General features: G+C 33.4%; 1 protein-coding gene across 2 annotated transcripts in view; it reads left to right on the plus strand.

Moving 5' to 3' along the window:
- The window catches only part of Ser (protein serrate), a 351,449-nt gene that overhangs the window by 291,919 nt on the left and 35,658 nt on the right, over positions 1–23,872 (plus strand). For both annotated transcript variants that reach the window (XM_074181003.1, XM_074181004.1), the window contains one exon: positions 8,762–8,995. In XM_074181003.1, the coding sequence (XP_074037104.1) occupies positions 8,762–8,995 (234 nt within the window). The remainder of the gene's footprint in view (positions 1–8,761; positions 8,996–23,872) is intronic.

Below are 23,872 nucleotides of genomic sequence, written 5' to 3' on the forward strand. Positions count from 1 at the left end.
TTAACACTTCAGACATCCAAGAAATTATTGATTCATCCATCAGTAGATCAGTATTGTCTCAATTTTCTGTCACTTATCAGTTTTGTTTTTTTTACGTAGTATTATCATAGTTTTGAATACGTTTTTTAAATAAAATCACTTTTGTCAAAAGTTAGTTACTGATATATTTTTCTGTTGACAGTTTTTCTTAAACCTTTCAATCTGTGAATTTCAATATGATTCGTAACTTTTACTTGGTAAATGTGAATTATTCGCTTCCACGATATGAATTAGGTACAATCGTTGAGATTTGTTTCTCTGCGGATAATATCACAATATTTCTTTTAAATTGAAAATGGAATATTTCTGTTAGAGATTGGGAAGAAAGCTTTTTTCCCTTCTGCTTATCCATTATTGAAAAATATGTGGAAAACTGCCAAGGAAAGAAATAATAACTACAATTGAAACTTTCCAGAAAGATGATGTTCATGCTCAGAAATTTCTTTCAGATACAAACTAGAAAAAATACTTTTTTGAAACAACTGAACATAAATTTCGAATTACACGAAAATCTTTTTTTCTCATTCAATTTGTACTCCAAACGTACGTTACGGAAAAGAAAAAATATCATTCTCATAGGAAGGCTTCATACCGTAATATATGAAAGAGTATCATCACATGAAAAACTATCATTCTTATGGTGTACTTCGAAGTTTCGTGACGAGAGGTGATCTGCTTCAATTCTATAATGGATGTTTGGAGTGTAAATCGAATGGACAAAGGTGATTTTCGTGTGTAATTCAATTTTCATATGAAAATTGTTGTTTCAGAAGAACATTTTTATTTCTGATGCTTCAATATTCATGTAAAAATAGTTTATTCTTTCAGTTTGTATCTGAAAAAACTTGTTTACATGATCTATTCATCTTTGTTCTCATTGTAGTTTTTATTATACTTATATTCTTTCTTTTTTTTGTAAGTTTCCACATTTTTGTTTAATGATGGAGAATTGGAAAGCCAAAAAGCGATTTTTCCAAAAAAATTCAATATTTCTGTATCTTAGGAATATTAACGTACAAAAGAAATGTGTAGATGACTGTTGTATTAAATAAAATAACATATCAGAGCATATTTGAATTATGCAAAAGAAATAGTTCATCACCTTATTGCTCACAAAGCTATTTACAAATATAACCTATAAATTTTGATGAGAGATAAAGGATAAAAGTTATAGGACTTCCTCAAATTTTGAAGTCGATAGCAAAGTTCAAATCAAATTCCTCCAAATTATCCAGACACTTATATTTATTTCCTTTTTAAGTTTCATTGTCAAGAAATATTCAGCAGTTTATCTTCTTTTTTTCAAAAGTAGGTAATCTGCAGTAATGGTCAATAGCTGCACTTAATAGATATATCTGATGTCATAGTATTGTCAAAATCTTGCCTTCACCAAATCATCTTTCTAGAAGAATATTTTGGTTTATTTCCACTTTTTTGTCGATTTTGTTCAATGAAAATTAAAGAAGATGCATATTTTCATATATTATGGACAGAACAGTAATGAATATATCCTCAAAATATACTCCACGTTATTGAATTTTGTCAACGAGTCAGTCTTAAATTTTTAAAAGTTTTAAACGTTTTGAATATTGAAAAATTATTTTTTTGGTACCTGCTTCCTTTACTGACTTGATGGCATTATGAACCACATTGATGGACATCCTTGAAGCTAAAAACCTTTCGTCTTCTTTTTTCACTAATATTTTTTATTCTTGTCTTTTGTTAATAGATTGTTACTAACAACACCCTTGAGAGCTATTTCAAATATATGTCTTCTTTTGTCATGAGCGTTATGATGAAATAATAAATATATTGACCAAAACTGATGTTTTTCACAACAATTATAAGATGTCAAATATCATTTCAAGGAAAAATGTCTATCGACTAATATAAAAATATTCAACAGCAGAAAATCAATAAATTGAAAAATCAAAATGAGAAATGTTATTATGTCGGTAGACAGAAAGTATTCAATGTGTACTAAAAATGTTTCAGTATCAAAAAATGTTTTCAGGAAGTTAATTCATCCTTCTTTTTCGTTCGCTAACTTTTTTTTTGTTTTTTTGTACATATACTGAATAGTATTGAAGTGAAAAAAATGTTTTCATTAAATTAGTATTCAAGTAATACTTCATTATGATATTTCCACTTGAATATGTTATGGATTTTCATCAAGTATCAGCCAACTCCTCCAGCTCATCCACCAATAATTAAAGATTAGTGAAACGTCCAGGCTTCAATAATACATTTTTTATTCAGTTATTATTTAGTCTGGAGATTTCAAATGAATACCTATCGATAGAATGAAGTTGTTAATAGAATTCCAACCCCCTTTTGACACACTTCATGTCAAATGACGCGTGAATAGGTATCAGTAGCCCAAGTTTTTCGGAACAGATACAAATAATAGCACCCCTACATATAAAGAATACAAAAACTCTGTATCAGATGGCGCATAATAAATTAGATCTAAGAGCATTATCGATTGGATTATGTATTATAAACGGACATGATTCAATATACCATGCGGGATTTGTGTCAGTCGGGATGTAAATATTTCTTTTAGTATCTGCAAATCAATCGATCAAACTAGGGAGTGTGGTTGAATTTTCGTCTGGTAACACTAATATGGTTTTTGTTGTTTCCAAATCTGCGATTAAAATCTCTTGAAGTTGAAATAAATGTTCAACTAAGTACATCCACATATTGACTTAGTTGTTATGCATAACCAACATTTTTATTTCTACATCTTCGTTGATGAGGAAGTCTACTGGGTTAGTTCTCACACAATAAAATCATATATGCAGCTCCATTCTGATTCAATTTTCAATTAATCTACTTTGACCGTCAATAAAATCAAACCTGATTTGGAGAACTAACCTACAAATCAACTGATCCATTCAATTAGGAACACACTCGAAACGGTAATTCTCGTCATACGTATGTAAAATTAACGAATTTTTCACGATATCGTCAGGTATACGTGATCAAAGCCAGCGGTGCATATCGGCCGGTATGAAAATGAGAAGAAGAAGCAGGCAAGAGCATCACAGCACCTGTGTCAGAATCCCACGGTGTTTTAAAATGCTCGGCTGGCGAGCAAGAGGCAGAATCATGCATACGTCCATCGCTGTTTAACAGCTTTACGTTTTTATAACTAAGCTGCTTAAATTGGTTTATAGCAGCATTAACATGCACTTGTTTCAGCTAGGTAGCCAGGAAACGGGCTTGATTGTTTGTCCTGCGCTACGCCATTGAGACGCGGAACTGTATTTTGTTTCACCAGTGTTGTCTATTTTTCAATTGGTTTTCGATATTGTCGAACAAAAAAATACCTAATAATAATTAACAATTTTTTTCTGGGATTTGAAAGTGAAACCATTTTACTATAGACACCACATCAATTATTTCATTCAACATTCACTAGTAATTACAAAATTGTTATAACTTTGATTTGAAAATAATTGTTTTTATGGTAATATTTGCATCACAATCGTTTTTCATTTATTTACTTCACCTAAATCTTTACCACTCACAGTAAATCATCAATTACATCAACTTTTTGAAAAAATCGAAAACTGAGGTGGCAATATGGCGATAAATCATGTTGTAGGTGACATCTATATTTGATAGTGTGAACCACTATAGTAGGGACCGACACAGTTTCAATTGTATTGGTTTTTTCAGGGATTTCAAATCATTTTATATTATATTAGGTAATGGAAGTTCGAACTGATGAAATTCACATTGTCAACCGCCTTCAAAAAAAGTTTCTCTATTGTCTTATTTCAGAATTGAATAATTATTTGGAGAAAAAAAAATAAATATATATATATATATATATATATATATATATATATATATATATATATATATATATATATATATATATATATATGATATTTATCACTGATGATTATTATAGAATTTCCTCAATTGATTTTATTTAAAACTTATTTCGCTACACGATAGCTTCATCAGTTACTGGCACTGATACTGGTTACTGGCAATAATATAATATTTAATGGATACAAAAACAGCATCACTGGAATATGATTTTACGAATATAAATCATGATTATTATTGATAAAAACGGTTGTCTCTCTTCTTTAGATTTGCATAAAGCATTGGATATTGTTGTATTGTTTGATTTTTGCTTCGGAGAATTTTTTTTCGAATCGTTCCAGAACTATTTGCTCAATAGGACATACTCGTACTATAGTGAATAATGAAAGTTCTTGAAAAATATCAACTTTAGGAATATTTACTCCTTCTCAATTTCAGCAATCGCGGGAATTATCAAACGATGACACTACAGTAATTTATTTTTCAAAAACTTATGATGAAGTTCAAAGAAATATAGAATAATTCAATAAATTTTAATCAAATCATGCATTTTTAGGTTTTTCTATTGCCCATGGAGCAAATGTATCGAGTATCAAAGGGTTCTTGGTATTCTCTAAACTCTAAATCATAGAGTCAATAAAATAGAAAATGATATATCACCATAATTTGAATTTTTGAAAAATATAATTACTGGAGTTTATTCCCAACACCAAATCGTTATTTTAACAGCTCGACATGTGTTTCGATCACCAAGTGATCATCTTCAAGTAATATTCATTACTACACCAAAGGTTCGAAACAGTGCATTACTTTTACATCTACATAATATCTATAGTAAAAATATTGAATCTTGAAATCTTCACAGTGTAAATGATTTCTTTGTAAATGTAAAATACTCTTTTTTGGAAAAGAAAGTTTTTGGATATCTACTTCTCTATCTTGATACAAAATAATGTAAGAATCTTCCAAAGAAAGGAAGGAAGCAATTAATTCTAGAAGAAGTAACTACACATACATGTGTAGATCATGCAAAGAAGTAACTTTTAGACACAAACTTGAAGAAAAAGCCCTCCTGAAACAGCTACATTCATATAAACTTTTAATTACACGAAAGAAAAATTATTTCGAAACAAATAATTTTGTGTGAAAGCTGAATTATTCAAAAAAATTATTTCTTTGCATGATCTACATCAGGGGTTCCCAATTTTAGTTGGCCGTGGAACCCTTATCATTACGGAACCCTTGCTGGTTATTTCGATAACAAAGGTGTTCACATAGTAGTTTGGAAATTTTCATGTCACGACTCGAAAAAAAACAAAATTGTGAATGAAAAATAATCATTGTAATGAAAAAACTATTTAATGTGACGAACGAATTTTTTCAACATATTTTCTTATAATAGTGGTACGAAAATTAGACTTCACAGTTGGATGCAAAAATCCGAAACTGTATCCAGTCTGTTTCTGTATTTATTTTTTGTGTAAGCTGAAAATTCATTGTCACATCGGTAAGGCGTCACGAATGGGAGCAGAATTTAGATAGCAGGGTATTTAGATCCCCGACAGAGCGTGCGGAACCCCTGTTTCCCTTCTACGGAACCCCAGGGTTCCGCGGACCACCATTTAGGAACCTAATATCTACACATCTATGTATTTCGAAATTGATTCCTTTCTTCCTTCCTTTCTTTGAAAGATTCCCACTTTTTTGGTATCAATATGGAGTAGCGGAAATCCAAAAACTTTCTTACCCAAAAATGAATCAGATGTGAGTTCTGTTTATGAATTGAAAATTCAATGTGCAACATGCTTCTTACCGAAATATGTGAAAAAAATAATTCATTGTGAAAAGTATCCAACACAAAAAACATCAGATTTTTCAAAGTACTACTTCTTCATGAAAGAAACTTTTCTCTAATATAAGTATGAGCAATAATGTATTTGAACCTGTGTAAATGAAACGTTCCAAAATTGTTCTTGTATTATTCTTAGCTGGACAGTTTCGAAGTAAAGAGGTTCGTAAAATTATATTTCATGACTTGATGAAGACCAAAAAATCATTCAAGGTTGTATGTAAATCTCACTGTTCAGCCACGGCGTAGAATAAAACATTTGATTCATCATTATTTTTGTTTGAATGAATTCCAACAACAATCGAACGGATCAACCGTTTTGAAATAGTAGATATCAATAGAATTGAGATTATATTTTGAAAGATACTTTTAATGTCTAGCAGGTATTACTCAAAATAGTTCAATTAATGGGTATTTAAATAAACACTACTGAATTGCCTAAAATGAAGAATAACTGAAGGATGAATTTTCAAATCGAAATGGATTTCTCAGATAATTGTGTGGAAAATTAAAATATATTCCAAAGTAATATCAACTCACGATGCTCCTCATAATATTTTTGATTATTATTAGTGGCGAAATATACCTGCTTTATAATAAAATGAACTTCCACTTCATCTATTGAAAGTTAGTGGATATATAGATAGATAAACTACAATTACTTCCTCCTGGTAAAATAAGCCAATTTGAGTTGGAGTATATAACCACATTATGAACCACCATCTGGCCAAGCAAACCTTTACTTTACGTGATAACGGTACATTATTCTAACAAACGCAAATGAATATTACTCCGTCAACCATTTATATCAGTGCTTTACGGAATACATTTATCTAAATCGCTGCGAAACTTTCATTTAGTCTGTTTATATGCAAGCAATAAAGCTCGACACATTCAACTATAGCTGTGCACTTATCTCAGATGCCAATCAATAATTCCATTCGTACAGCAACAATTACAGTTCCTTATATATCTGGGTATTTTAATAAAGTTCATGATTAATATTTCCACACGCTTTTGGTATTTACAATGAGGATTGAGATTCCTCTTCTTTCGTGTTCATTTGAAACGAATGAAAAATTGCATGTTATTTAGTTTCAAACATAATAGATTTCTCAGCGTCTTTTGTAATATAATATAACAATCTACTCTGAAAATGGTCTGTTTTGAGTGAAGTCCCCAATTTTTACTAGAATATTTCTGAATCTTTTTCAATTTGAATTATATTCGTATTGGAAGCTTTGTAATAAGTGTCTCGCGTTCACAATTTAACAAATGCAGGCGGTCCCTAGATCACATCTATTGAGAAATAGTTTATTATCTCCAGAGGATTGAATCGAAACCTCAATTTCTCAAAAGTGGAAATAAGAGAAGAACTCACTTCAACATATGTACAAATTAATAGAAGAAAAACAGGACCAAAAACAACATGGAACGAAACAAAAAATGATTGCATAAAATAAGGTTAGAAACATTTACTATTATAATTAAATCAAATAACAATCCAAGAGTAAATCTAAGAAGTTGAAAGAGTCCAAGATGACCTCCAATAAATCTGCAAATGAAGCAGAAAAGTATTTCCCAAAAATCACAATAATCCATGTTAATAAGAATATCAGGCTATCCATTGGATTTTTAATCCAAACTTGAAATAAAATATACCAAAACACGCCAGGAATAAAAATACTACGTAACGAACAAAGAAATTCATGCACCATCAATAGAAACTCAGAAAGATAAAATTTCTTTACATAACTTCGAGCATTTGTGTAGAAGTGTACTCTCTCAATACAAAAATGTTAAGCAAGTTATTCAGCAATAAATTATTCATGATGATATTTACAAATTTTCACAATGAAGACTTTATTTCCAATGAGCGTTTCATTACAGTAGATTCCCTAATTGGACTGGTGGTGATTTAGGAAAAGCTGAGGTTGCTATGGATTTGGCAGGGCATTGTTCAAAATAAAACAGTATTTTCCCAATTCTCCTGTTGTTTTTTCCTTAAATACAAACACTATTTATAAAAATATGTTAAGAAACTATTTGGTTCTGGGATACCAAGACCTACCTTTTTTTTTATTCCTTAAGAGTTGCAGCTCCAGATGTAATCATAGTGGCACCATCTGCAAAAATAATTACATGACTCTCAACCTACTGTTGCCGGAGATATTTTACATTCAATAGAAAGGATAATTAATGTCCCAAAAACTGATTCTTGGGGCATATCGAGAGTGATACACCGGATCGTTGAACCATTGCAAGTTACTACCTTTTTCTGGAGACTTGTCAAAAATGGAAAAATTGGTCAGCTCAGCACCAAGGAACATATTCCTCTCCACTCCAACCAGTAAAAATAAAAGGTCTTTGTTCCCATAATGATACAATAAATATGTGTAAAAATTTACTGATACGGAAAAGGCTGAAGATCAGTTGGTTGTATCAAAAGATGCAACCTCTATTTTTCATCTCAGGCCAAAAATGATAGAGAAAAAAGTAGGGAAAATGTTCCAAACTAATTAAAAATTGGAGAAGTAATATACTGACTATATAATTAAGCCAATTGTTCATTAGACATAGGTATGAAAGTGCATTGGTGCATCACATTGGTCACCTAAATCTTCAGTTTAGAAGTGATATTGATACTACATTATGTGTTTCAGTAGAAAACTATATAAGCAAAAATAGCTCTGCAATACTATCCTTTCAAAAAAGCGATTAAATCTCCCCTCACTAAGACGTCTTTTATTTTATTGACAGAAAACTCAGTCCACGAACTTAAAATATAATCGAGTTCACTCTAGATCCCTTAGATGGCGCTTTTAGGAGATGTTATCATTTCTACCTACTAAAACTTATCCTTCAAGGACCTTTGGGTTCTGTATGGCATTCGCGATTTGGTGTAGCATCACTGATGAATCCTTGGAGGATCAAAACAACGCTCTTCGGTATTGGATTACCAATGCCTTGTTTTTGATTCTGATTTCAACTTTGCGAAAGCACAATTTTCATCGAGCACTTTTTCAGATCTGAACTACTGCGGTACCCACGAACCTTGCATCAACGGTGGTACCTGCGAGAATACCGCACCGGACAACTACCTTTGTACCTGTCCCGAAGGATTTTCCGGCTCGAACTGTGAAGTGGTGGATAATCCTTGTGCCCCAGCCCCCTGCGCCCATGGGGGCACTTGTCTGGAGGCGGGAGGTTCTTTCAGCTGTGAATGTGGAAATGGGTGGACGGGACCAACCTGCAATATTGGTGAGTGCATAATATGTACACATATATGTTTATCCTACGTGACAAAGTTCTATGTATAGAAGTACCATCATATGTATATAAAAATAGTCCCAAGTATTAAATTACTGAAACTATGGTTGGTTGGGTAACAGTATCATTTTTCTTAAACTATTTTTTCCGACGTTTCGAATTTAATTGAATTCTTCTTCAGGGCTCTGTAACAATGAATTTTCATAAACATACACAAAACTTATACGATTATTATCGTTTCAATTCTACAATAAATAATGAGTTCTCAATTGAATTAGTAACTGAAAAGTAGTTTCTTCGTATTGATAGTATTACTATTTTAAAAGCCATCAGACATTCACGATACATATTAAAAAAAATGAAATACATTGCAACAGACAAACTTTCGAGACAAAACCAATACAAAACGACATGAAACAAACGAATGGCTTCATCTGTGATTCTGATAAGGTGGTGTCTGTTTTTTAATCAATGACAGAAAAAAAAAGAATGAAGAAAGAGTTAATTATTTAGGTAGTTTACTTATCAAATTGAAATATGCAGTATTGAGGGCATCGACATCTCTTCTAGTGTTAACACTACCGCATGTGAGAATATGTATCATTTCGCTCAAAAATCTTTTGGATAAATATGGTTGAACATGTAGAATAATTGGATGATCAAAATAAAAAATGTGTCCATATTCTATATCTCATGTTCAACGAGGGCTGTGGGGTTTTTTATATTCAGTTTTTTAGAGTGTATCATGTGTTCCGAAACTCGCGTTTTAAGATACTGCCAGTTTGAGCAACATAGCATTTGTGACAGCTTCCACATTTCAATTTGTACACTATAAAGGATTGTATTTCTTGTGGTGTTTTTGTTTTTTGTTTCGAAAAAAAATATGGGAAGTATGTTTATGAAAATTCATTGTTACAGAGCCTTGAAGAAGAATTTGTTTAAATTCAAAACGTCGGCAAGAAAACAATTGTTTTTTAGGAAAAAATGTGTTATGTTACCCAACCAACCTTCCTTCAGAAAAAAAATCACTATACTGTTTATATGTACTGATGAAATTATGAAATGAAATCATTATGCATGATCATATATTCACAACTTTATTAAAAATGCATAGGACAAAAAGGTTTTTGTTTTCTGCTTCTCCATATTCATAGAAAACAAACGTAATTCAGAAAAAACTGGAAGAAAAAATCCTGTCAAAACAACTACTTTCATATTAACGTTAAATCACAGGAAAGAAAAACACTTTCGAAACAACTATGAGCTTTGAATTACACAAAATCACTTTTAGTTTGTTTCTAAAAGTAACTTTTTTGCATGATCTACACATTGTGAAGATTTTATTTTGAAAGTAATTGCCTTCTTCCTTTCTTTGGAAGTTTCCCACATTTTTTGTATCAAAATGAAGAAGTAGAAAACTAAAAACTTTCTTTACCTAAAAATATACCCCTTTCAATTCAAACAAGAATATTTCATATCATATTCATAATAATGAATCCGTATCTGTTTAACTATGAAACATTATTCTTTAAACGACATTTTTTTGTGGAGGACTCAATATTGTATACTGTTTTTTTTTGGGTTTATAACCTTCCACAATCTGCAAAAATACACTTCAGCGGTTCTCTATTGATTTATATTTTATTATTTCAGATTATGGAACGTTATAAATCAAAACAAACTGTATAAAACATGAAACATTCTTTTGAAAAGTGTATGTTTGGAATATGGACGATGCAATATTCAGTGTTCAATATAAAATAGAGGACCGTTATTTGCGATTTAGAAATTTGAAAGTATGTTTGATTTTTCAAAAACTGTATACAAAAATACTAACCAATGGCTCCAATTTATACTAATACATTGTTCTGGTGATTTCTTTTAAAACTTTCCCCAGTTTAGTTTGTCAACAAATATTATTTTTATATTTCAATTCACTTCTTTACGAAAAAGACCGTTCACCTTCACAGAATGTTGACGTCTTTCAAATTATGTAAACCTAAAAGTTTTATGCGCTAAAGACTATTGAATCTTCTGTCTTCACTCTGTCAGTAAACGCTGCTGGTACTCGTAGATAAAGTAGTTCCAGCTACTTTTAACAAGGGTGCACCATTGAAAGAATTTTACATAAAAATTTCAAAAGGCATCTCGAGTGTGGTTAAATGGGTTTATTGTAAACAAATATTTGTGTAAGTTATGTGAAGTGAATGTATGAGGGAAAGTACGATTGTTTATTAATCTGGTTTAGAAATATGTTGAGATCGAGGGCTTCATACAGCTTGAAAGATGTATTCATCAGAAATAAACTGATGCGATCAATTATTTGGATTTGTCGTACTCTGTAATTTTGATTTTTTTTTTTAAACAAACATATTATACAATTATATTTGTATATAATTGATATTAATATAAAGAACGAATGTTATTTTTCAACTATTTGCTTGTAAAATTTGAAAATGGCAACATTATACAGGCTGATTCACCGTGGATGGCACATTAGGGGTTTCTGGTAAACCAGACATCGGATAACTTTCAAAATAATTTATTTGAGAGCATATTCGGACATTCTCTACCGAACTGAAATATTTTCGACAATGCGGTGTTGCCACTTACATTAGAAAGTAGTAGCAACTTTGATTTTTCAAATGGAACACCCTGTCTATAGTATTATTTTTAGAATCTACAACAATTACCCGCCATTTTTTTATATTTGTCTATACCTATCTGTTACCGTTTTCGAAATATGAAATAATTTCATTTTTTTCTTCGGAAATCATGACCTCTAAAAATGTTGAAATCTTTGAGTTGAGGAATACTATAGCACTGAAATTTGATTTGGAGTTAGGTGATAATTGAAGGCTTTCCACACTTCAATACAGGGTGGTAAAAGATGAAGTTTTTTCGTTTGCTTGAAATAGTGACTAAAAGTTGATTATTTCAAATGGAACACCCTGTGTATTGGAATAGCCCACATGATTGTTTTACTTTTTCATAACTATTCATATCAATATATCAACTTTCAAGTTCAAGTTCAACTGTTTTTTTTTTAATTTACCCAAACATATTGAAATTCGGATATCTTTCGTTGAACTTTCTATATGTCTTGCTGATAATTTTATCACACTGTCCAAAAATAATAAACAAATTCATAAGTCCTTCATTTGAAGTGACGAAAATGTCAATATTATTAAGAGAATGTCACAAAGTTACTGTCAAATAGTAATCATAGCCTACTGGCAAAATATCGAATGGGAATACCATTCTGAAAGGACATTTTCACAAATAAATGCTCATGAGTCCGAAACTTGACTAATTGGGTGTCGAGACTGTTTTTAGGTGAATTATCAATCAGTCGGATACAGCGTTTACAAATAATTAAATTTTTAATAACACCAACAACACGAAAACAGAAAAAATAACAGTGTAACCTCGTGGTGGGGCGAATCAGATTTCGGATCAGTTCCCGGCCAAAATCTCAGAACAGAATGAATGCATCGGCTAAGAAAAAATGTTCGAAGTCACTTCCGAATAATCATCACTGGCAATATGGTCGGGGTCATGAATATAGTCGAGAAGGGTCAACCACTTGTGCCCGAATTCTTTGTCTAACTGGATAAGAGTGTTAACGATTAGTACCTACTCGAAACATCCCAAATGGTTTCGTTCTGAATATTTATCTGTTTTTCGAAGAGAGCATTCCAATGATATGCGATGAAAAAATACGAAACTGCATAAGTAAGAATAAAAATAAAAGAATTAACATAAAAACACAAGCAGAGAGATATTTTGAACACCTGCACAATAAAAGAGTTATGAAAAATCAATTTTGTGATAAAAATTTATGATACAAAATGAAAATCAGTAAAGTAATGGAATGTTTCTAACTAAATAGTTGTAGGAAAAACTCTACATGGGTATACGCATGATAGAGATAGAAAGGAATCAAATTTCAACAGCTTTCTGAATTTGTAATAATAAATAGTGTGTTTCATTTGAAATAAACAACTTTCTGTCACTTCTTCAAGCAAACAAAAAAACTGTCTAACAGTTCAGAGGTCATGATTTCCGACGAGAAAAATTTAAATGAATTCATATTTTGAGAACTGTAAAACATAGGTACACGGAAATATCAAGAAAAGTTGACGGGTAGTTGTAGATCCAAAAAATAAAAGTTGCTACAACTCTCTAATGGAAGTTGCAACACCGCATTATTGAAAATATTTTAGGTGGGTAGAGAATGTCCGAATATGCTCTCTATTGAATTTTCAAAGTGATCCGGTGTCTGGTTCAGCAGAAACGTCTAATGTGTCATCCACCGTGAATCAGCCTGTATATCAGTATATCAAATACATCCGGAAGGAATTATAGTAATCAGATCATTAAAATCATTTTCTCTGAAGAATCTTCAAAAAATGACTCCGAAGAAACTTGATAAAGTCACTCTTGAATAAATATTAGAATAGCTTGGGATATTCCGACACATGCACTTTCAAATAGATATATTTTCAGAGAACAGTTTGGAAGTTCTTCACAGTGTCACACAAAATTGTTAAAAAAAAACAGATTTTTTTGACGTATTTATTATTTCTTCATCAATCTCTCATTATTTCAATCCCACTCGACACTCTTGAAGTTTCTTGACTCCTTATTTAGTGTCCACTTTTCTTTTGCAAATATACCGCCTTATATCAAATATTTTCTCCTTCAACATCCTCCCACAGAGCGGAATCAAGTTACTCTTGCTCATGATCAAATTAATGATGGGTTTTCAAAATCAATTACACATCTAATTATACGAAGCACTGCGTAGGCATCGGTTTCTGAAAACATCCTTACTGTTTAAATTTTTGTACATTGGTGAAGATATAATGATCATCGTAAGCTACCGTATCGTAATCTGAGATTTGAAGTATAATGGGTTAACACCTACGTTATAGAAACAATGATCTGTCATTTGCAGAGTTTCACCTCAAATTGCATGGGAAAGATTTTCGATGTGAATAACAAGCAGTGGCTTGCAAATTTTGCACATACCCATGAATTTTGTTCAGAAAGAGGCGTATATAATGTACACATCAATTTAACTCGCAGTTTACTGGATCGATGATCAAAATCGAAATGCAAGTTGCTATTGTATTTTTTCAAATCATTTTTGGTTATAAATGATCTACCTGAAATCAACGATTTATTGTTCCACTCGTGAAATAAATAATTTGTAATTGTTAAGAAAATAATCAAAACAAAAGCTCTTGGAAAAATTGAACATTTTCATATGAAAATGAAAAGGTTGAAGTTCTCACAGATATTATAAAAAGCGAGTTTCAAAAATGAAACTACTGAATTTCATTAGTCCGGACTTCCATTGTCTGATATTATATAAAATAATTTGAAATCCCTGATAGAACTAATAAAAAAGAAGAATTGAAAAAGAATAGCTGAAAATAAGATTATATTAAGCAAATAACCCTGAAATGAAATAACAGTGAAATATAATACAAGTAAAAATAGAACAATTGAACAAAAAAATTAAAAAATGAGAGTTACTTCACGACGTTTCGATTGTTAGTATCCACAATCGTCTTCGGGTGATGACTGGACTAATTCCTCCGAGAGATGACTATTCTAGGTCATTCGAGTATTCACTTATCTCCACTTTCCTTCCTCCGCTTCACCGTTTTCGCGGGAGATGACCGTTTTGCGGGAGTTGGCCATATTTCGCTTGATTATGGGTTTCCATATGTTGCGTATCCGTACGCTTGCTTGGCTGAATACATTGTTGAACAACATGTATGCGGCTTCTATGAATTTCCTCCTAAACCAATGTTCCTCCCACTCGATGTTATTTTGATGGGTCCAAACATGCTCTGCTATTCCTGACTTGCTGGATTCCCCTCGCTGTGCTTGTGCTCGGCAATGCGAACTTTCAATGGCCTCTTAGTTTCTCGAGGTATCCGGTAAATGCCATTCTTGGAATCGCAGTCCCCGTTTCGTGGCCTTGTTTTCGTGAGGCTGCTACGGATAGTGTTTCCAGATCTGAATCAAGTTCTGATGTTGTACTTGGACCCAGTTTTTCTTATCCTTTACGATAATCCTCTGATTTAGGGAAGTGCAAGCGCTGGTGGTGACGGCTTCTCTTCCTTGCGAGGCTCATGCTGTCTTTTAGCCAAAGTATGTTACACCGTCGCTTTGGAGTAGTCTTTATTTCATTTCAGGATTTCAGGGTTTTTTGCTCAATACAATTGTTATTTTCATCTATTCTATTCTTTTTTAATTCTTTTTTATCATTACTTCTTTCAGGGATTTCGAATCATTTCATATAATATGAGACAATGGAAGTCCGAACTTACGAAATTCATCATGAAACATTGTCAATCACCTTCAAACAATGAACTACTAACGAAATAACAGATTTTAAACTCTTAAGACGAAACCAGGTTCATGTATCTAAAACATCAAGATTAGGACCCTATAAATTATTTGCTTTTTTATCGGAAATAGGATTTTTATATATGACAAGATATTGATTAAACAGAAAAATGTCGAATTTACGCAGTACCCTATTGTGGTAGACTAGAATTTTGCCCTTTATATATCTGTGTAAAATTCTTAATTACTGTTTTTTATTTTTTCCGATTGTAGGAATCGAACAGCCTAAAAAATTAATAAAAACCCTGATTCTTCAACAAAGAAATAACTTTCGAACAATGCATGTAAGTAAACTGGAAGTTTGAGACAGCTTTAAAATTTCAGATGCGGTAAATCTTTACAAAAATATTATTTTCGACAGTTTTCAAAGGGTGGGGTAAAATTTATAAATTTCATAATTCATTTGAAACTTCAATTTCCACACAAAGTACGAGGTCTTAATCTCTCCACCTGAGAAGTAACAGCCATTGGCATCAAACTGATAACTTTCCAGGCTTTGTAGTCTTTGGACCACCTGAATCCCATGGGCTCATTACATTTTTCCTGCCATTTTTTCATGACAGTCACTTCAATAATGTGATTAGGGATGTGTTAGGAATGTGTTTAAAGGTAAGACCTCGTTATTCCTTAGCTCGCACAAGTTTCTCAACTTCTGAGAGTTGTCGTTCGTATGGAGGCGACAGCTGATTAACGGAAAAACAGATTTTAGACAGATCTACTTATTTCCTTTCATCACTTTTGACTGTGATTTCAACTATATAGTGTGAAAAAATTACCCTTATTTGCGAAATGTCAGATGCTTTTCAAATAAAACCATCCTTCATTTCTCACATGACAATCAAGAAATCCAAGGGGTGTAGTGATTAATTTGACCATTTCAATAGTTTTTGTCAATCATCCGTTTTGAATTGTCTAGCTGGAGCCTTCGTATTTTTCCTGGCAGCTTTTCCTCATGGAAAGAATCGGGACAATGTTTCCCATTCAAATTTTCCTAGAAATTTTAATACCACAAATTTATATTCTCTCCTATTCCCTAAGAATTTGTGGTAGACTTAACATTTTCCATTTAATTCAGTACGCTCCTTCATAAATACATCACTGCTTTCTCCTAAAAGAACCTTGCAGAACTAAAAGTTTTGTACTTCGGCGATGACTTTGAGTAAAAACTTTTCATTCAGATTTTTCATCTCTAAAGAAAACGAGGAAATGCTGAATGAAGATTGATGAATGTGATTTCTCAAAGTGATCGATGGTATAGTTTAGTATGACTAGACTGCACGGAATAAACTGTCAAAAAAATTGGTACAAAAATTGAATAATGCAGTAGATCAGCATCAGTACCAAAAGAATAAGAGAAGATAATTTCCAACCACCATACAGAGAAAGTAATTCTAAAGGATTTCAAATAATAACTAGTTCTATATCCATATACCAATAATAGTTGTGGAAATACCCATAGCAACTGCTACTGTTTCTAAAAGCTAAAGCTTTTCAGGTGTTTCATCTGAAACTAAAAAGGATCCGTAGCCTATCTGTAACCTATCTATATAACCACTCCAATTCAACATATACTCATTGGTGAGTATAACATGATAAAGGTCTCAGATCGGATCCCTGAGTATACTCATTGGTAAGTAATACATGATAAAGGCCTCAGATCGGATCCCTGCACATATTCAACAGTTGTCTGATGCTGTGTTTCGATGTCTTCAATGAATATTTAACGAAATAGAAACCAATGGGAATCCCTATGTAGTTTCTGAGAACTCATCGATAATGGATCACACTCTTAATGAAAATAAGTAACAACACGGAGTTAACACGCGAACAAGTGACATTTACGTGTCCGGACCGACTGAAAATATGGCTTTTCCAAAGCGAGCATTTTACTGTGAGATTTATTTGCATGACATCGCTAGATGGATTGAATGAGCTACCGACCGACAGCGGAATGAAGCATCTGAAACATTTCTTAATGTCTTCATTTGATGCAAAATTCGAGACATCCGCCGGTGATTTTTCGTCGGATTTGCATCGCAGAATCGGCCGTTGCTCTATAAGGAATTGCGTTTGGCGTTTGGGGATGAATTTATGGAAAATGATCCCGGCACGACATGAACGGTACTCCGGTACTTCGGATGCGATGTTTAGCATATTTCACGTGACTTGTTACAGAAGTTGTTATAATGATGTATGCGGTATGTGGAGAAACACGCTCTCTGACTATTTGGACAAAGAACGAAGTGAACAAAGGAAATAACTGATAGGTGAGTTTGATATGAAATGTTTATCGAAAGATAATTCTGATGATACGAGTTTGCGAAGGACACCATTTTTCAAAATATTCGCCTACAATATTGATGTATATTTGAAATCGTACATAACAATTCCGTTTCGTTCAAACCAACACATGATGTGAGAAAGGTAAAAAAGGAAATTAAATTTATGTATGCCGCAAAAAGAGACCTTTTTTCTCAGGAAATAATTCGAGAGATCAAAACAGTACTGCAGTTGTGTCGACAAAAAAACACGCATGCGTCATAAATACGATATGCAATGAAACACATACTTTTATATGGTATTATTTCTTCTACAAGTGAAAAAGGACAACATAACAGTTTTAATCAGACAGAACACTTGTTTGGATGATAGCTTGCACTCAATACATCAAAGAAAGAATGGCTATATAAACGTGAGTCATCGGCAATTTATTAGATGTTGAGAACAATTGATGACGTATTACTATCGCTTGACAGTTGACATGTTCATTGATAAGTTTGTACAGTTTCAACACTTCCATACTACATGAATAGTTGTTTTGAAAACCAATAAACTGTGGGCATTTCATAATTCATAGTAAGCGAATTTCATGTCGTAATCATAAGCTGGATCCTCCGGAAGAAGGAAATATTAAAATCAGATAGTTGTTGGTGTTCACAGATGGATCAAAAACACCTACCGGTTCTGGTGCAGGTATTTTAGGTCACATACCTGGGACAGTGATATCTCTGTCCCGGGTATGCGACCTAAAATACCAGCCTAGGAATCTATGCAACTGTATTTCAAGTGGAAATTTACGCTATTGAATTGTGTGCAGAGAGATTGGAAGAATCCAACCTCACACACAAGTCAATAAAAATATTCTCTGACAGTCAAGCGGCGTTGGAAGCTCTTGGCTCCTACCAAGCAACGTCTAAATTGGTAGCAAATTGCCAAAAACGACTCCACTTTATAGAAAGACTTAACACATTGTCTCTGGTCTGGATTCCTGGCCACACTGGCCTGGAAGGCAATGAGGCTGCTGACTCCCTTGTAAAAGAGGATGCTGCAAGCGGCTTCATCAGATCAGAATCTATCTTCGGCATCGCTTTAGGTTTTTGCCAAACAAAGATTGAACACCTGGATGGCAAGACGATTTATGAACTTCTGGCAGAATCTTCCGGGATTGGCTCACTCCAAGGCGTTTATTCACCCTTCGAAGCTTGATACCAAACAGTTGTAGGACTACAGTAGGGCTGCACTACGATGTCTAGCAGCCCTTCTTACAGGTCACTGTTATATGAATCATCATATGCAGAGACTCGAACTGTCGGAAGACACTGTGTGTTGCCTCTGTTCTGAAAATGGTGAAACAGCAGAGCACATACTTTGTGCCTGCCCCGCTGGGGACCGAATCAGGTTTTTAGAGTTCGGCACAACCGTACTATTACCATTTTACCTGAAAGACCACTCACCATATAAACTAATCGGCTTCATAAACAAGCTGGGTTTATTTGGTCGAATGTGAATAGATGTGAGCCACAATAAACCCTTGCAGCTTGCGGTGGAGGGTCGAATAGACCCACTACCTAACCTAACCTATTCTATAAGCTTCAAACTCAAATTTGGAATGGATCTATCTAATGGTTCCCCATACTAGATTATTCGAATTGCCAGATATCCGAATTGAGAAATGGAATATACATTTTTTTTTAAATAATAAATTGCGGACCAATTTTATGTATTTGACCCAATATCATTTAATGGGTTAACATAAGATTGTCGACTCATATATTCTTCCTCGACCAAAAAGTATTTATTGCAATCCGATATTTGGCAACCACTTTGTTCACATACAAACCTGAAAATGTTATGGAGCTATTCATTATGCACCTCCCTATATGACATGTTTCGTTTTGCAACATTGTGAGTCCGTAATACATCACACATCACATATACTTTGTGAGCTCAGAAGGGACATATTGTTGAAATGATAATAATATCATATATTTTTTGGAATTTCCGACAGCAATATGAATGGTTAAAATCATTTACAACGTTTGTACGAGGAAATCAACTCAACTGAAATAATTGAAAAATATGACACCTTACGATGCCCAATTCATGATCGAAGTTTTTCCTAGATGGCTAAATTGGCAGTAGAGGTATCATTAAATGGCTTTCTAGACCAGCAATTCCATACAGTGGATTTTTTTTAAAGAACATTGGAAACCAAAGCCACAATCCGTTTAAGGCTCATGTAGTTGAGAAAACTCACTTTATATCACATCATCGCTTCCTTGATATTAACTCAGACGCGTTTCTTTCATGTTTTCATTTGTTTATAGACTTAAATTTGAAATTACGACTTTCACGATCGACTATCGATATTAAAGTTGGAATTTCAAGATTAATGAGGAAATGTTGGAAGCTAAGTCCAAATTTCGAATTTCAAGTCGAAATTTCGAGATTAAAGTCGGAGTTTTGACTCTCAAAAGTAGAATTTCCTGGAAACAAATGATAAGAATATATGACCTCCCTGCGCTTCCGTACTGTCTAGTCTCCTTGGACGTCATCAATATCCCGGCTTCAAACAACTGTTGTTTGTTTTCTACGAGTCGATTCCGGTCAGCCTGCTGCAACCCGTTCAAAAATAAAATTTTCTGGTAGGCAGTTCTTGGTGCAGAATGGAAGTCGGTCTCATGCTCTCCCCGATCGAGGAGTACGTATAAATCAGAGCCGTACCCGGCAATTACCCATCTCTCCGCCCCGTTATTATATCTATTAGTTGTAGGGAGCGCTGCGATCGCGGGGAGACTTAATTACGCCGCAACGAAGAGCTCTCCACCTTTGACCCCGCATTCCTGCGGTGCTGCCACCTATTCGGCACGAACGACGATTTACCTCGCTTGCCGTCTTATCTATCTATCAGCTTTTCTGGTGAATAATCTTCGCCGTTCAATTTTCGACCTCCGCCGAGGTCACTGTTACGAACCGATATCTCGCGAACTGTTAGCGGTACTCGAGAGACGATCGAACCTATCGACGTTTCTAACAAGGTGTGAATCATCGGACCAAACGAGATAAGATCAAGCAACCTTCATAATAAATTCCGGGTTGATTTGGGGTCAAAATTTATAATTGCGATATAAAATTCACCTGATATGAAACACAACTATTTGTGTAGTATAAAAGCACTGAAATATACATTATTTCTTATTCACACTTTTACTCACATTTGTATATATCGAGCTATTATCAAAACGAAACCCACTAAGATTCAACATAAACTGTCTTTTCTTCGCTGACAGAATTGTGTGATTATCACTCTTGGCAGAGATTCATTATATAAAAAGAGATCGTCAAAAATTTCAATGAAACAGTTATCGTTGCCTCTTCTTACTATTCTAAATTTCAATCATCTACTGTTAAAATGTGAATGAAACTATAGAAAATATGAAAAAACATAGGTACACATCATTTATTGCAACCAACTTAGTTTCCGTCAGTTTTTCCTCAGCCACTAACTTACTATTTTTCCAGTGGAAATAAACGAGAAAAAAATTCCTCGTGACGTTACTATCATCTGACTTAGGCTTGACAACACCGCAAAAGTGTGCATTTGTCAGTAACAGCTTCTTTGCAATCCAACGTATTGGAAGAATTATTTTGGAAGTTTTAGTACAATATATTATTGTTATTATCATCGTTATAATTATCATTATTGTTATTAATACTATACGAAATATTTCCTATGCGCCTACAAAATGAAGACAATGAAAACTGCTTTCCTTTTGTTTTTAAATTTTGCATTTCAGCACTTTAAATATAATTTATGTTCATACAAAAAAACTAATTACTCCTCAATGTATATGGGTTAAATGTGGGTAAACAGAAAACACACACTTCACAACAACTAAAAATTCTTTCATCGAATAAAATAAAATTTAAAATGATCGTCAAGAATTTGAACCATAACCTCAATTTTGTAAAATGTCACTACGGTCACTTTGTCACTATCACTACTGTTATAATCTTAACAGTGCGATTCTTTTTAATGAATCAATGGTTTGCTATTATATGGATTTCATAGTCGGCGTATATTAAAAAAAAAACAAAAAAATATCCTGTCAGATCCGGTTCAATGCACGATTTATTTCATATATATGACATTCTATAGCCGTAATGCAGAAATGTATATATATTTTGTAAAATTATGATTAAATATCTGTAACCAATTTTAATATTCTCGAATGTTTAGGAATAGAAATTGAGAATTTGAATTTTCTTCAATACCTCTTTCATTACAGTTATCGGTTTTTTGAAGAAACTACTTGTGATGCACTATTCAACAGGAGTACTAACATAATGTTTATTGTTATTTATTATATGATATTTGGCGTAATTGATATCAGTGAAATTATTGAAAAACACTGGGTATATCCAGTGCGACCACTATCAAAAAGCTGAACAGGATGCAAAAATTTGCTTACAAGAAAATAATGCAAGCAATGTGAACCATACCAACAGGAGCTTTGGAGACATTATTTAATATACCCTCTTTATATCTCAAAACGGAAGAGGCAACAGTGGACAATGAAAAACAAAATACTGGGAAAATATAGATGGAAATGTACTCCCTGATGAAGGAACCGTTTGAATAAAAAACAGGAACAGTGAGGGTTTCCGAGGGATCTCACTTCAACGGGGTTGGGCTGCAATTCGATAAAAATAATGAATTTCAAGGCGAGACATCTATCATTTACTGAAGAAGTCGACGCTGGAGATCATTATACGTGCGGAACAATCGGTGGGAGGAAACGGTTGGAAAACTCAATTAATTTTATCTTTCTCGAAAATAACAGGCCATACCTAAGACCCGAGAATTTTGGGAGCACCTCTATAGGCGTGTTGTGAACCACTTTAGTTTATTCAGAGTCACTTTCTCTCATGAATCGTAGCATTTCGTAATTATCGAGAATTTTGATTTTCAGCTCACGCACTGTCATTGTCGATCATTAAAGAAATCGAAATCATTCATCAAGCGGGAACTAGGAGAAAGATATGCCAGCTATTCACGATAGAAATATGGTATACTCGATTTGATCGATACGGGACGGTAGAATTTTGAATCGTGAATAAAACGGCTTTTATGTGTGATGCAACGAATAGAGAATTGATCGGTTCACTTATGAAATTTGTATTTTCTGTATCATTCATGAATTATTTAGATTTTTCCCAGCAACACTTGCAACGTCGAGATCATTAAAATAGTATAAATATCGTAAATCCTTGATACAATCTAACGGTTTCTAAAGACTGAAATTTTATTCAGGCTAACTTAGTTTCAAAATACCTACAATAACAACTTATCATTGATGAACAGATCAAAATAAACTGAATTTCTTTTTTCATCTAGTTTTATGACCTCCAAGGTCTTTCATTCAGAAAATATTTACGGTTCTCTGGTACTTCTGACGTATGCTTCAAAAATTTTCCGTCGGTCGGTAGCCAAGCGGTTCGGCGTGGGTGATTTGTTCACTCACTCGAATTGACTGCTGTGTTGGTCGGTGGTTCAAGCCCTAGTCTGAACGATCGATCTTCACTTGCTATCGTCCAACCCGTGTTAGGAATCACACGTTAAAAGGTAAGACCTCGTTAATCCTTAGCTCGCACAAGTTTCGACTTCTGAAGGGTTGTCGTTCGTAAGGGTGCGACAGCTGGTTAACGGAAAAACAGATTTTAAACAGATTTTTTTAAACAAATTTAAAAGTGCATCTTAGTAAATTTACAGAAAATTCTAACGAACTGAAATCTGATGGATCCAATCCACTTGTCCTCTTTGACTGATCGATATACCAGTAAAGGTTTCATTTCAAGAGTAAAGGGTACAGTGAGGAGATCTTGTTGAAAATTGAACTCATCGAAACATAAATGTTCCTCATGTTTGCTGAGACCTCTTTCGAACTTTGAGAAGCGGCCTTTGCAATTCCAGCCACATGATTGTTCCAAGACATTTGGTGTCCATTTTAACCCCCAAAAAACTTATCGAAGCAGAAAGCGGAATTGTCTGACCTGATATTATTATATTCGGTTCGGAGACATTAATTTTTTTGGAGAAAACCGATGGTTGAGTTTTCGCGGCATTGAATTGAACCTTCGCCCCAATTCGAAATCACTTCT

The sequence above is a fragment of the Leptinotarsa decemlineata genome, unplaced genomic scaffold, assembly GCF_025532065.1.
Source record: "Leptinotarsa decemlineata unplaced genomic scaffold, Ldec_3_MD MMD2_tig00026307_RagTag_RagTag, whole genome shotgun sequence".
Lineage (NCBI taxonomy): Eukaryota > Metazoa > Arthropoda > Insecta > Coleoptera > Chrysomelidae > Leptinotarsa > Leptinotarsa decemlineata.